This window comes from Barbatula barbatula (genome assembly GCF_947034865.1).
Source record: "Barbatula barbatula genome assembly, chromosome: 5".
Classification (NCBI taxonomy): Eukaryota; Metazoa; Chordata; class Actinopteri; order Cypriniformes; family Nemacheilidae; genus Barbatula; species Barbatula barbatula.
In genome coordinates this window covers 23,212,580-23,227,880 of record NC_136769.1, presented here as the reverse complement: position 1 = coordinate 23,227,880, position 15,301 = coordinate 23,212,580, and the positions used below count along the sequence as shown (strand labels likewise).

Sequence of the window (15,301 nt, the reverse complement as noted above, 5' to 3'; positions counted from 1 at the left end):
GAGTACCGGTGGTGTATCAGGCCAACTTACAACGATCCAATCTATCAAGGGATGCTTTTTTTCCTAAAATGAGAAAATGATGTGTGGCACATTTGAGATGTGATTATGAAATGACAGATTGCTATCTAACCGTGGAGTATGATAAAACATGACAACCACCTAATGAACATTAACAGTATTCTGTTTAAGAACTAGCATAAGAAAATGACTGGCCAACACAATAAGTAACGGTTTGATTGAAATGATTTTATTAAAATGCATAAAGAACATTAGTATTAAAAGTAAATGACAAAGTTCAAGATACTAAGTTTCATTTATTTTTCATTTCTATTAATATGCTCTTTCATAAAAACAAAGGATAATCACAAAACATTCATTGAGTTTATTGACCACAGTCAGATTTCTTGATCCTTTTGCTGGTCTTCGATCCGGCAGCGGTCACTTCACATGTAATATCTTTGTCTTTCTGCCACTCGGATGTATCAATGGTCAAATAACTGCTCAGCTTGAATTTCTCATTAGGCTGCTGTTCAGCAGATCCAGTGAAGACGCCTTTAGTAACCGGGTTTCCATTCACAAGCCAACGCACATCAGCAAAGCCCACAGACACGTCATTGATCAGACACACCAGAGTCACTTCTCTGGAGCTCACATCTTCACTGGATGAAGGCAGAATGTTCACAACAGGAGGAGAAACACCTGAATCTAAGATAGACAAGTCATGAAAAACAACAATTTTTAAATATTGCATTTTAAATACAGTCCAAATAAGTTCATAAAATGAACATCTCTACACACATATATATCCTACTTGACCTAAACATGACCTGCTAAACAATTATTAATAATAGCACATGGACAAAATGTTAAATACTTTCTTTAATCGTAAATCGGTTTGGATAAATACATAATAAGCTGTAAACAATTCCTTTATTAAGGAATTAAAGAACAATTGTTTTCTTAATAAATAAATGTAAACTAAATTAACATTTTAGTTTGACATTTACTGTAAACGTTTTAAAGGATGCTTCAAAAGGTTCTTTGAAAAAGGTCCATAAAGAACCTTTAACATCTGAAGCACCTTCCTCTTGCACAAAAGATACTTCAGATTATAAAAACGTAAGAAAGAGATGGTGCTTTAAAGAACCTTTGACTGAATGGTATGGCATGGCATCGCAGTGAAGAACCTTTTAAGACCTTTATATTTAAGAGTGTAACATGTAGTTCATGTACGACATCTCTATAGCTTTTGTCCTTTATTCAACATTAACATTTACAGTCAATTAAAAATGTTTTGTATCTCCACCACTTGTACATGTACAAGTACATACTGTTAGCTGTATATTTCCTTTAAGCAGTATTTTCATGGTTTATATAGTGAATCACATTTTCCACATAACAAAAAATTAAATTTGGAAAACTGGACGTTACTTTAACACATGAAGTTAGATCAATTAAAGTAAAGACGTTGTACGACTTACCGGTCACAAGCAGTTTTGTTCCTTGTCCGAATACCACGGTGATACATTTGGTATGTTCAGTCGTACAAAAACCTCCTCAGTCCTCAAGTAAAACAAACAGAAGTGAAACAGACGCTCATCTTCAGCCGCTCTGTGTGCTTTAGTCTATTCAATTCATGTATAAATACTTTTTTTTAATATTCACAAATACTTTATGTGTCGCAGTCATGTTTGTGTTCACGCTACTATTGTTTGTACCTTTTTCCCCAGGAGTTTAATGTGAAATCACCAGATTACAAACAAGATGACATGTATTTAAGTTCATATAGTTTAGTTCAGGGTGTCTGGTCTCATCTCTACTTCAGTTTTATTGTTTTTGCCTGATTTTGTTGTATATTTGTATATTATATATAACACTTTAAATCTGAGATGAGATGTGATGAAAATGTACAGCTCAGAAGAGTGAAGAAAGTGCAGAATAATCTGATCATCTTGTGATTTTATCTGTGTGATGTCTAAAGATGAGCAGATGTTGAAGAACAAAACCAAAGCAAATCCATTTATGTGTATAATCATGACATGATGCTTTAATATTAACTTTTTTAATGTCACTGTTCCACCAGGAGAACACTTACAGGGCTACTCGACCTAAACCATTTCATCATGAAATACTCGCCCTCATGTACAGTAGTTTCTAATCTGTGTAATGTGTTTGTTCTGTTGTTGAACACAAAGAAAGATATTTTTTGCCTGATTTTGTTGTATATTATCTTGTGGAATATTACCTGAGAGAATTTTCATTATCATCTTGGTCTTTACACCATGTTGAGACCCAAAACGTGACATTATTCATATTACAAGGAGTCTTTGTTTATTTTAGTCTAACATTTTGAATTATGGTACAATGTCATTTACAGGATTTTTTAATTGTTTTATTAGAAATCTAACTAACTGGGGACATGTTTCAGATTAAAAGCTTTATAATCCACCAATTACAATTTAAAAAGGGTTAAATGGTCTCAGTAAAATGTCAACGAGTGATTTTTTTGTTTATTAACATAAATCTTCTAAATGTTTGTAGTCTAATATAAAATCTTCTGCTGGTTTAAGATGAAGTGACTGTGAGCGGTGAGGAGGTTTTTGTCATGATGTGAATCACTGTGATACAGCGACATTTCCGCCCCATGTGTGACAGTAATACACTGCTGAATCTCTCACATCCACATTATTGATGATCAAACTATAATCTGACTGAGATGAATGTGTTGATGTGAATTTAGCAGCAGAGAAACCAGATCCATAGTTAGGAGAACTCCAGCCATGATAAAATCTCAACACATACTGAGGAACTCCTCCCGGAGTCTGTTTATACCATGAAGCAGCTGAACCAGTAACTGATCCCAGATTACAGTTCATTGTGACTTTTTCTCCTTTTTTCACTGTGTGTTCTGGAGGAACCTGGTTCACTACAGTCGCTCCACTCACACCTGCAGAATAAAATGAACCTTTACATCAGATTTTGTTTAAAACACTTTAAATCTGAGATATGATGAAAACTTACAGCTCAGAAGAGTGAAGAAAGTGCAGAATAATCTGATCATTTTGTGATTTGATCTGTGTGATGTGTAAAGATGAGCAGATGTTGAAGAATGAAGCTGAAATGATCCGACAGAAACTTAACTTGAAGACAGTAAAGAGATCTGGGAGGGAGGAGCTAAACACACAAAACCCTTTGAGACCCGCACACATCATCACAATTTACTGCACACACACACACACACACACACACACACGCACGCACACACGCACCAACGCACACACACACACACACGCACGCACACACACACACACACACACACACGCACGCACACACGCACCAACGCACACACACACACACGCGCACACACACACACACAGACGCACACACACACACACACACACACACACACACACAGACACACACACACAAGCTTCAGTTTATAGTGAAATTTATAAATACAGCTAATTCAATTGAATTCTGTCTTTATTTTCTATGACATATAAAGATACTACAGCCAAAAAAATCAACATTTCACGATTATTTCAGAAACTGGGCTACCATGTAATAATCAGGATGGTGAGAGAGATAAAAAAATTATTACAGTTTTTTTCGATTGCTAAACGACAGCGGGCACAACTGGAGTCACATGTGCTCTAACTACAGTCTGCACAGCAGTAGTTCATGTGGACCAAACTCTAGTTCGGTTTTCATTGCTTGAACACAGTTTTCAAAACTCTACACACTTATCCCACGACTTTAACCACAACCTGCACAGCACTGTGGATTTACAGCACTTTGTTCAAATGCTAACACACTGCTGTCAAAACTGTGAACCACACATTCAAAACAGAAAAGATTTCAGTCTTGTGCCTTTCAAACACTGCTGGTTGCAATTTCAGCTGAAAGGCTAAGCAGGTGTCTTGTTTTAGATTTGTGAGTGAACACACAGACATATATATATATATATATATATATATATATATATATATATATATATAGGTAGAGCTCAGAAAGACTAATTTTGGAAATGGAACAAGGAAGACGGGTTCGGGAGAGAGCGGATGCGTGGAGGAAGACACAGAAGACACAGATCTGTTATTTCAGATGAAATAAGGGCTACACTTATAGACCCTGTCGTGAATCATGGTCTCTCATTGAGAGAGGAAGGGTTGAGGGTGCAACACAATCTGCAAAGATCCACAGTGGCATCTGTAAGTCGGATTTTCCATCCTACAAACAGCTGAGAGTTACATCCTTACAGTAAATGAAAACATTACAGGAATTTATTTTGTATTGCAATTACAGTATAGAATATTTACACAGATATATATTACAGTAAATTGGACTGTAAAATATATTTTTACAACAGGACCCAAAGGCTGACCCCAACAGGAGGAAGAGGAGAAATATGACTTTGTATGAAGTCACTGAAATTATTGAAACTGTAAAGATGAAAAGTTGGTATTTTCTGTATTGGTGTTTGATGCTAGTGTTTTTACTCTCAGTGTGTTGTGAGTGACAGTGTGTGTTTTCTCAGTGAGGGTTGTGCATTGTGTTTGGCTGCACTGAGCTTTTGTGTTTTGAGCCGTGTGTTAAGAGTTGTGTTTCTTTGAATGAGTTTTGCAGGTGATGTGAACAGTTTAGCTCAGGTGACTGTTGGTAGTGCAGACTGTAGTTAGAGTTTTGCACATGTAGCTGCAGATGTGCTCACTGGCGTTTAGCAATCGAAAAAAAACTGTGAAAGAACGTGAACACTAAAGACAACAACTTTTTAAGAAAAGGCGATGTCAAGAAACTCAAGATGACAGTGTAGAGATGAGCCGTGATCATGATAATGACAGTGAATGTGTGGATGTTCATAAAGTAGCCGATGGTACTGAGTATGTTTCAGTACCTGTAAATGAGTCTTAGGAGCTGTTCAGCTGCAGAAAATAAGCATTTCTAGATGTATTGTGATCATTCTAATTTCAACAAAATCAATCCTCAGGAGTGACATAAAGTCATCCGACAGCAATGTGAAGGACAGACAGCATGACAAGACACGTCAAAACTATGATAATAATCGAGGTCTTTACCTAGAAAAAATTAGTTTTGAACTTTTCACTTTTCACAGAACGAAACAAAAATAATAATTTTACCTCAGTGTGAAGGTTAAGGAACATTTCGTAGAATTAACACTTTTTAACAGATTGTATGGGGCCAGTATAACATTACGTCTACAACTTGCTTCCACCGTAGGTGTTAAAACTCCACATACCGCCATTGGGGGTGGACTTACATGGGGGTACCACAGTGTTTCATGCATGACTGACTTCTTTACATAGTTAAACATGCTGTCATGCTTGACATGTTCGACTTTTCAAAAAATGAGTAGGACGTATGACGTTGTATATTTGTGCTCGATACACTCCCCCTGCGCTCCTATAGGTCTGGAAAGTTTTTTCGAACATTACAGTTTTTTTTCGATTGCTAAACGCCAGTGAGCACAACTGCAGCTACATGTGCAAAACTCTAACTACAGTCTGCACTACCAACAGTCACCTGAGCTAAACTGTTCACATCACCTGCAAAACTCATTCCATGCAACACAACTCTTAACACACGGCTCAAAACAGACTCAGTGCATCCAAACACAATGCACAACCCTCACTGAGATAACACACACTGTCACTCACAACACACTGAGAGGAAAAACACTAGCATCAAACACCAATATAGAAAATACAAACTTTTCAACTATTTCAGTGACTTTATACAAAGTCATATTTTTCCTCTTCCTCCTGTTGGGGCCGGCCTTTGGGTCCTGTTGTAAAAATATATTTTACAGTCAAACTTACTGTCATATATATCTGTGTAAATATTCTATAATTGCAATACAAAATAAATTCCTGTAATGTTTTCATTTACAGTTTTTCTCAATCGATTTGGTACATTTCTCCAAACTCAGGTAACAGCTCTCAAAACAGTTAACACAGCAAACTAAACACGCTATTATGCTGGCGAAACCGTTAAGTTATCACTGCACAATGAAACACAGCATTTTATTCTAATAATGCATTTATTAAAATTCAATATTAACATCAAAACTAAAAGTGTGTTCTCTGTTGATTTTATAACAAATTCAGCTGAAGATACACAAAGAAAAGAATGAAAATACATGTTTTCCATTAAGTTCTTTAATGAGGAGTTCAGCTGTATAACAATAAGTTGTCACCCAACACACACAAAAATATATATATTATGCAAATAAGTACATAGGTAAATAAAAAATAAAGTGATAAATGTACTGCATTCATTTGAATCAATTATTTTATTGATCATGCCTCTCAATTACATCTGGCCAGAGAATTTCATCAACATCACAGAAAATATTTTCACGAGTCATGCATCGTGGGAAAAAACGCCTTGAATGCTGTATCCATCCTTGACATGCTTGTGCCCCAATATCTCCACAGGCCTCTTCCATCGCTTGAAGAAGACTTACTTGGTTGTAAGGGTTGCGATCATGTACTTTCCATCTCCAAGAGGAGAAGAATTCCTCAATTGGATTCAGGAAAGGAGAATATGGTGGAAGAAACACCATCCTGAATTGTGGGTGATCCTCAAACCACTCTCGCACTAGTGCTGAATGGTGGAATTGGACATTGTCCCAAACAACTACAAAATTCTGCACCATTTGCTCCTGATCACCCTGCGGAAAGAGGATTTTATTGAGGAGGTTTAAAAAATGTAGGAGCCTTGCTGTGTTGTATGGTCCCAAGACAGCATTGTGTGCCACAACACCAGTTGTAGAAATTGCTGCACAGAGAGTGATGTTGCCTCCTCGTTGTCCAGGGACATTGACTGTAGCACGATGGCCAATCACATTTCTCCCTCTTCTCCTTTTTTTTGTGAAGATTGAAGCCTGCTTCATCAATATACAGGTGCTCATAATGAGTTGCACTGCTATCCAACTCCAATATTCTCTAGAGTAAAAAGAACACAAGGTAAAATATGGTAAATTTGGGTTTTACAGTAATGGCATTGATTGCAGTCAATACTACTGTGAAATTGTTGCTGAAGTTTGAGTTTACACTTTGAAGCAGCAGTATACATAGATATGCCTAAATCTTTACACATATAGTAGCATGGAATAGTTTATGGACACATACTTAAAATTCAGGAAAAATATATCTTTGAGTTGACAGTAAAATTGCAGTAATTGGGTTGCACATACTTGAACAAACTGGAATCGCAACTCCTTCACTCTAACGGAGTTCCTCTCAAAGGGCACTTTGTATACTTGCTTCATTCGGATAGCATTTCTTCTTAGAACACGGTCAATTGTGGAGAGACTGCATTGGTGGATATTGTGGAACAGTTGATTGTCCTGTGTTATTCTTTGCTGAATTTCTTTGAGGCGGAGGGTGTTGTTCTGGACCACCATGACAACAATGGCATGCTCTTGTTCAACTGAAAAAAAGTCTTGTTCGTCCACCTGAATGTTCTCTAACTTCAATTCTGAAAAAGGTTTGGACAAGCAGGAACATTTACTGTAGCGATCTAGACCTATATCAAACAAGACTACATGGACTCTTTCATTCTACTCTTACAATGATAGTTACTTACCGGTTTTCCCTCTGAAATGTATGGATAATTGAAGCCACTGTGGATCTGTTTATATTGGGCTGAACTCTCTGGCCAGCTTCTCTCAGTGAGAGACCATGATTTATGACATGGTCAATAAGTGTGGCTCTGATTTAATTTGAAACACGTGTGTACCCTATCCTAATTCTACCTCTCCTCCCTCCTCTTACACCTTGGCCTCCTCTTCCTCTTTGCCCTCCTCTTCCTCCCTGTCCACCTCTTCCTCTTTGCCCACCTCTTCCTCTTTGCCCTCCTCTTCCTCTTTGCCCTCCTCTTCCTCCCTGTCCACCTCTTCTTATATTTTCTCTTTCCACTACTATACCATTTCCCTCCAATCTATCCATCTCTTCAATCTCTTCTCCTCTTCCTACATCCTCAGCTCTTCTCGCTCTTCCTCCTACATCTTCAGCTCTTCCTCCTACATCTTCAGCTCTTCCTACTACATCTTCAGCTCTTCCTCCTACATCTTCAGCTCTTCCTCCTACATCTTCAGCTCTTCTTTCTCTTTCTCTATCTCCTCTTCCTCTTCTCCCTCTACCCTGGCCACCACCTCTCACTCTTAAACCTCTTCTGTTTCCACTGCTCATACTTCTTTTTTTTGTCTTACTGTATCTCCTCATTTGTCTTCTTTGTTCTTCTTCTCTTTCCCTTTTGTAGTTGTTGTAATTACGTAAGACAGCTGTGTCAACAATTAGGAAATTGGCTTTTTCTGTGTTGAGTGGATTACTAACTCATCAGATACAAATTTGGCGTTAATTGAAGACACACGGTGTGCAACTGACTATTTTACAATTCACAGAGTTTTGTTTGTTGTGTTTTGAAAATGGTACAAAAATGCTTGTGATCTTTGTGAAGAAAAATGAAAAAGTTACAAATGTTTTTCCTGATATACTTAAGATTTGGTTGGATGTATGAACTGCTGTGATAAAATGAGAGATGTTTGTGCACAGTGTTTTGAGAAAATTATGCTTTTGATTTGTGATTTGTATGAAATGAAGGAGAATTTACTATCTGTTTAGGACAATTACAAAGTGTACTGATCACTGTGTTAACTGTTTTGAGAAATGTACCAAATCGATTGAGAAAAACTGTACTGTAAGGATGTAACTCTCATGATGGAATGATGGTTTGTATGATGGAAAATTGGCATTACAGATGCCACTGTGGATCTTTGCAGATTGTGTTGCACCCTCAACCCTTCCTCTCTCAATGAGAGACCATGTGTCATGATTCTGCTGCATCATGTCATGTTTCTCTTGGTTTAGTAGCAGGATCATGACAGAACCTCATGTTAAATGTGGAGAGAGACAATTGTTGTTCTTATGGCCTTCCATACTCTCTCCGGTCTCGTCATTGTTCCCATCCTCTTGTTACCTCGTTATTGATTAATGCCTACACCTGTTTCCCTCTTGATTTGCTCCCTTATTTAATGCCCTTGTGTCTTCTGTCTTGTGCTGGTTCATTGTGGTTTGTGTGGTGAGTTCCTGTGTTATGTTAGTTTAGTCATGTGTAGTTATGTCAAAGAGTTAATTTAAGTTTTGTTTCAGTGTAGTTAGTCTTAGTCCTGTCATGTTATGTATCCATGTTTTGTTATGTTACCCCCACGTGGGTCTTTGTTTTATTATTTATTAAATATATGTTAACCCCTTACCCGCTGTCTGCACCTGGGTCCTCTCTCCGTGTCTCACCACTCGAGAATCATGACAGAATGAACCAGCCATAATCGGACCCAGCAGACAGAGGGATCGTTGTGGCAGCAGTTGAGGCTACCGGATTCCCCTCCAGGGTTAGAGGTTGCCGGACTCCCTTCCAGGGTCGAGAACGCCGGACTCCCTCCTGAGTCGGGGCCGCCGGACTCCCTACCAGGGTTGAGACTGCCGGATTTCCGCTCGGGGCCGAGACCGCCGGACTGCCTTCCAGGGTTGAGACCGCCGGTCTTCCCTCCAGGGTCGAAGCTGCTGGAATCCTGTTGCCTGCAACCGATCCCCAGCCAGGCATTCCAGGTCGGTGCAGCCGGGCATTCCAGGTCGGTGCAGCCGGGCATTCCAGGTCGGTGCAGCCGGGCATTCCCGTCTGGTGGAGCCGGGCATTCCCGCCCGGCGGAGCCAGGCATTCCAGCCCGGTGCATGCGGCCATTCCAGCCCGGTGCATGCGGCCATTCCAGCCCGGTGCATGCGGCCATTCCAACCCGGTGCATGCCTGTTCCGTGTCTGCCTGCTGTCCTGTTCGTGTTTGCCGGCTATCCTGTTTGTGTCTGGTACCTGTCATGCCGGCTATCGTGTCCGTGTCAGCCCTTGTTTGGACTTCCCTTTGGACTCTTGTGTGCCCCTTCCCTTGGACTCTTGTGCTTGCTCGTTTTGATTTATTGTATTGTCATGTTGTATTATGTTGCCATTGTCACAGTCTGTCTTGTCTTGTTTGTGCCTTGAGGAGCATCAGGTTGCTGCTCCTTTAGGAGAGGCTTATGTCATGATTCTGCTGCATCATGTCATGTTTCTCTTGGTTTAGTAGCAGGATCATGACAGAACCTCATGTTAAATGTGGAGAGAGACAATTATTGTTCTTATGGCCTTCCATACTCTCTCCGGTCTCGTCATTGTTCCCATCCTCTTGTTACCTCGTTATTGATTAATGCCTACACCTGTTTCCCTCTTGATTTGCTCCCTTATTTAATGCCCTTGTGTCTTCTGTCTTGTGCTGGTTCATTGTGGTTTGTGTGGTGAGTTCCTGTGTTATGTTAGTTTAGTCATGTGTAGTTATGTCAAAGAGTTAATTTAAGTTTTGTTTCAGTGTAGTTAGTCTTAGTCCTGTCATGTTATGTATCCATGTTATGTTACCCCCACGTGGGTCTTTGTTTTATTATTTATTAAATATATGTTAACCCCTTACCCGCTGTCTGCACCTGGGTCCTCTCTCCGTGTCTCACCACTCGAGAATCATGACACCATGATTCACGACAGGGTCTATAAGTGAAGCCCTTATTTCATCTGAAATAACAGCTCTGTGTCTTCTGTGTCTTCCTCCATGCATCCGCCCTCTCCCTGCCACCCTTCTCCCACCACGAACCCGTCTTCCTTGTTCCATTTCCAAAATTTGTCTTTCTGAGCTCTCTTATATATATATATATATATATGTGTGTGTGTGTGTGTGTTCACTAACAAGTCTAAAATAAGACACCTGCTTAGCCTTTCAGCTGAAAGGCACAAGGCTGAAATCTATTCTGTTTTGAATGTGTGGTTCACAGTTTTGACAGCAGTGTGTTAGCATTTGAACAAAGTGCTGTAAATTATCAGTTGCTAACATTGTTCTAAATATCTTTCTTTGTGTTCAACAACAGAACAAACACATTACACAGATCAGGAACTACTGTACATGAGGGCGAGTATTTCATGATGAAATGGTTTAGGTCGAGTAGCCCTGTAAGTGTTCTCCTGGTGGAACAGTGACATTAAAAAAGTTACAGTTTTTTTCGATTGCTAAACACCAGTGAGCACAACTGGAGCTACATGTGCAAAACTCTAACTACAGTCTGCACAGCAGCAGTTCATGTGGACCAAACTCTAGTTCGGTTTTCATTGCTTGATCACAGTTTTCAAAACTCTACACACTTATCCCACGACTTTAACCAAGACCTGCACAACACTGTGGTTTCCGGGGTAGTCAAAAATGGTGATCAAATGTGCCCCAGAACTCTTTGTTTTCCAAAATTCTTCAAAATATCTTTTGTGTTTAAAAGAACAAAAAAATAGACAATAACTACTTTGCTAGTCAATGGTGCCCCTGGAATGCACACACACACACATTATATATATATATATATAAAGAATTATCTCATAAAAACTCTCATAAACATAATTAGAGTTATTTTTTTGCTCAGCGATAAATTGGCAAATGTATTCTTTCATTAAAAAATTAGGTCTGTGTTCCGAAGTATAATTTACAACAATTTTTTGGAGAGCAGTTTTCCCTGCTTTTAAACATATTTCATATTTTTATGGTATCATCATAAGGTTTATCCTGCTGTATTAAAGCAGAAGTGACTGTGAGCGGTAAGGAGGTTTTTGTCATGATGTGAATCACTGTGATACCTCCTCTTTAGCAGAGTCGTCCCATGTGTGACAGTAATACACTGCTGAATCTCTCACATCCACATTATTGATGATCAGTTGATAGTCGATATCTGACTGAGCTTTAGATGTGAAATGGTCTGATGAAAAACTGTCTCCATAGCTGTTAGGAGAGCTTTGAGAATGATGGTATCTTAAGACAAACTGAGGCGCTGCATTTGGAAGCTGTTTAAACCAATAAACATATTTCTTCTCATCCTTTGCTATATTACAGTCCATAGTCACAGAATTTCCTTTTTCTTTTGTCACTTCTGAGGGTTTTTGTGTCAGAACTTTTACAGAAGTGACACCTGTAATAACAAATGAGAAAATAAGCGTTCATTTCATGTCTAGACATCAATATGTGAAAAGAGAAATGTGTAACTTACATGAAAGAAAAGTGATGAGAATGAAGGATTTTGCGAGCATGTTGTCTGTGTGTGGAGCAGTTTGAGTTTAGTGAAGACAACGAGTCTCTCAAATAAAGAATTAGAAGAAGAGAAACTGTGAGAGAAGGAAGTTCATTAAGATTCAGCCAATCATCTTCTCTCTGATATTATCTGTGTAAACGCTGCATTCTGACCCTGTGTTATTTGAGGGGCAGATATTGTCATGTTTATATGAACAGCATTATAATGCTCATATTGAGAATTGTCTCAGAAAACTAATGTCTTTGCTTTGCTCTTTGTGTCCATTCATTTATTGAATAAGCTGGTTAATGTTCATTCATGTAATGCATAATACACTTATAGACTTGTTATATCCCTCATTTCAGACATGAAAATAATCATATGATCCAAACATTCATTCATGAAGTCAGTCAAACAAAATAAACATCAACATAAAATAAAAATGATTAAAATGAAAATAAAAGATTGCAAGAATTTTTAAAATGTTAAATATTTTTGTTACAAATAATGTTTTAAAAATTTACATTTAGTCATTTAGCAGACGCTTTTATCCAAAGCGACTTACAAAGAGTTCAGGGAGCAATAAGCGATATGTCATAAAGGAGCATTAGGTGCTAATGCAAAGTTATTAGTTTCAACAAAAGCTAGACCACTACCTGTTGAGAGAAGAGAGAGGGTTTTTTTTCAATTGTCTGTGAAGTATTCGCCGAAGAGATGTGTTTTAAGTTTTTTGAAGGTTGTGAGAGATGTGGTTGACCGGACTGAGTTAGGAAGAATGTTCCACCAGGATGAAGTTGTGAAGGAGAATGAGCGGGAAAAGGATTTAGTGCCCTTATGAGAAGGCATTACAAGGCGCCGCTGGTTTGCTGAACGCAGAATTCTTGATGGGGTGTAGAAGTGTACTAGGGTGTGAAAGTATGCCGGTGCCGATCCAGTGACAGTCCTGTATGCAAACATCAGTGACTTGAATCTGATCCGGGCTTCAACCGGTAGCCAGTGGAGAGAGATGAAAAGGGGTGTCACATGAGCCCTTTTGGGCTGTTGGAAGATGAGGCGTGCTGCTGCGTTTTGAACCAGCTGAAGTGGTTTGATAGCCTTTGCAGGAATCCAGCAAGGAGAGCATTGCAGAAGTCCAACCTTGAGATGACCAGGGCCTGGACAAGGATTAGTGCCGCATGCATAGTGAGGTAGGGTCTAACCTTGCGAATGTTAAATAAGGCATATCGGCATTATCGTGTTGTCTTTGCAATGTGATCATTGAAGGACAGCTGTTCATCAAATATGACTCAGAGGTTCCTGGCTGATTCGGAGGGAGTGATAGTCGAGTTGCCAAGCTGGATGGTGATGTCGTGTTTTACCGTGGGGTGTTCCGGAAACACAAGTAGTTCTGTCTTGGCCGGGTTCGGCTGCAGGTGATTCTCTTTCATCCAAGCTGAGATGTCATCTAGGCAGGCTGTTATGCGAGCTGTAGATCTGGGTGTCATCAGCATAACAGTGATACTTTTTCCATCCGGTTACCGCCCAGAGTCTGTTGATTGGCGTTTGTGAAATATGCTTCATAATTATGAAAACAAAACTGTGGTGAAAGTCGGTCTTATTATTATGAAAAACATGCTTATGGAAAACATATAACTTATTGTGAAATTCATCCTACTTTATTAAAAAAATTCATTAAAAATGTATATTATGAAAAAGTTTTACCACCGTCCTCGTTTTTGACAGTAGCTCTTATGAATTTATTTTACAATTAATAACATTGTTTCAGGGGACATTACTAAATAAATGAATGCATTTATTAATGGTTAATTTTAGTAATGATTGCTTTGTGGAGCGTTAAATTAAAGAATTTGATAAGTGGTTCACTGAATTCATATTTAAATTATTTCATTTTCAGTCCTCCATAAGTTTCCAGTTTCCTAAAACTGAAATGTTTCGTTCTGAGTAAAGAGCAAAACTTTATAATGTCATTTATATAATGACTCATAATTCCCTTTAATCTTACTGTAACAGACCGACTTTACTGAGTGAACACAGAGAATGAAGTGAAATTATGGGGTGTGAATCTTGATATTGACTGGTGGTTTGTGCTCTAAACAAAAATGTTCTCTGCATTAAATAAATAAAAAAATTGTGAATTCTCGATTTGTAAACTACTCTCTAAAATATCACAGATGTTTAACATTTACATTTATTCATTTGGCAGACACTTTTATCCAAAGCGACTTACAAGTAGTATTTTTTTTACAGTGGCACATTACTGCAGAGCAATCAGGGGTAAGGTGTCTTGCTCAAGGGCCCTTCAGTCATGACCTGCTGGCACTGAGATTAGAACCTGCAACCTTCTGATCACAAGCCCAACGCTCTAACCACTTTTCATTTGACTTTAAAAGTACAGATTTTCCAAAATGTACTCAAGTAAATACAACGATACAAGTGTATCGCGTCACTACCCACCTCTGCTGATCACTAAACTCTATAATCTGTAAACACTGTATTAGTTTATAACTACATCTATTATTGGAGGAATTATAACAAACAATGTTTCATTTTCTCTCAGATTGTCACTAATGTGCTCGTGTCTTTTCTTCTGTGTCTTAAGCAGAAGTGAGACTGTGAGCGGTGAGGAGGTTTTTGTCATGATGTGAATCACTGTGATACGTTCTCTTTAGCAGATCTGTCCCATGTCTGACAGTAATACACTGCTGAATCTCTCACATCCACATTATTGATGATCAAACTATAATCTGATTTAGATGAATGTGTTGGTGTGAATTTAGCAGCAGAGAAACCAGATCCATAGTAAGGAGAACTCCAGTCATGATAAGATCTCAACACATGCTGAGGAACTCCTCCTGGAGTCTGTTTATACCATATAGCAGGTGAATCAGTAACTGATCCCAGATTACAGTTCATTGTGACTTTTTCTCCTTTTTTCACTGTGTGTTCTGGAGGAACCTGGTTCACTACAGTCGCTCCACTCACACCTGCAGAATAAAAAGACAATTAATTCACTTCCATATGTTTCTGATCATATATGTGAAATCTTTCACGGCAGTCATACGTGTCTTACAGGATAAAGTGATGATGGAAATGAAGATTATCAGCATGATGTCATGTGTGATGCGAGCAGGTTTGAGGTTGAAGGAGAACAGAGAAGAG

General features: G+C 38.7%; 1 protein-coding gene across 4 annotated transcripts in view; it reads right to left on the bottom strand.

Moving 5' to 3' along the window:
• Positions 1-225: 225 nt before the first annotated feature.
• The window catches only part of LOC306894217 (immunoglobulin lambda-1 light chain-like), a 29,484-nt gene continuing 14,408 nt past the window's right edge, over positions 226-15,301 (bottom strand). For 2 of the 4 annotated variants that reach the window (XM_079456575.1, XM_079456574.1), the window contains exons 3-4: positions 1,482-1,515; positions 226-705 (exon numbers count right to left, since the gene is read on the bottom strand). In XM_079456575.1, the coding sequence (XP_079312701.1) occupies positions 383-705; positions 1,482-1,515 (357 nt within the window). In that variant the 3' untranslated portion in view covers positions 226-382. Of the gene's footprint in view, positions 706-1,481; positions 1,516-2,627; positions 2,948-3,021; positions 3,122-14,800; positions 15,127-15,212; positions 15,275-15,301 lie in introns of those variants that run through there. The other 2 variants (XM_079456576.1, XM_079456577.1) reach the window with 2 other exon arrangements.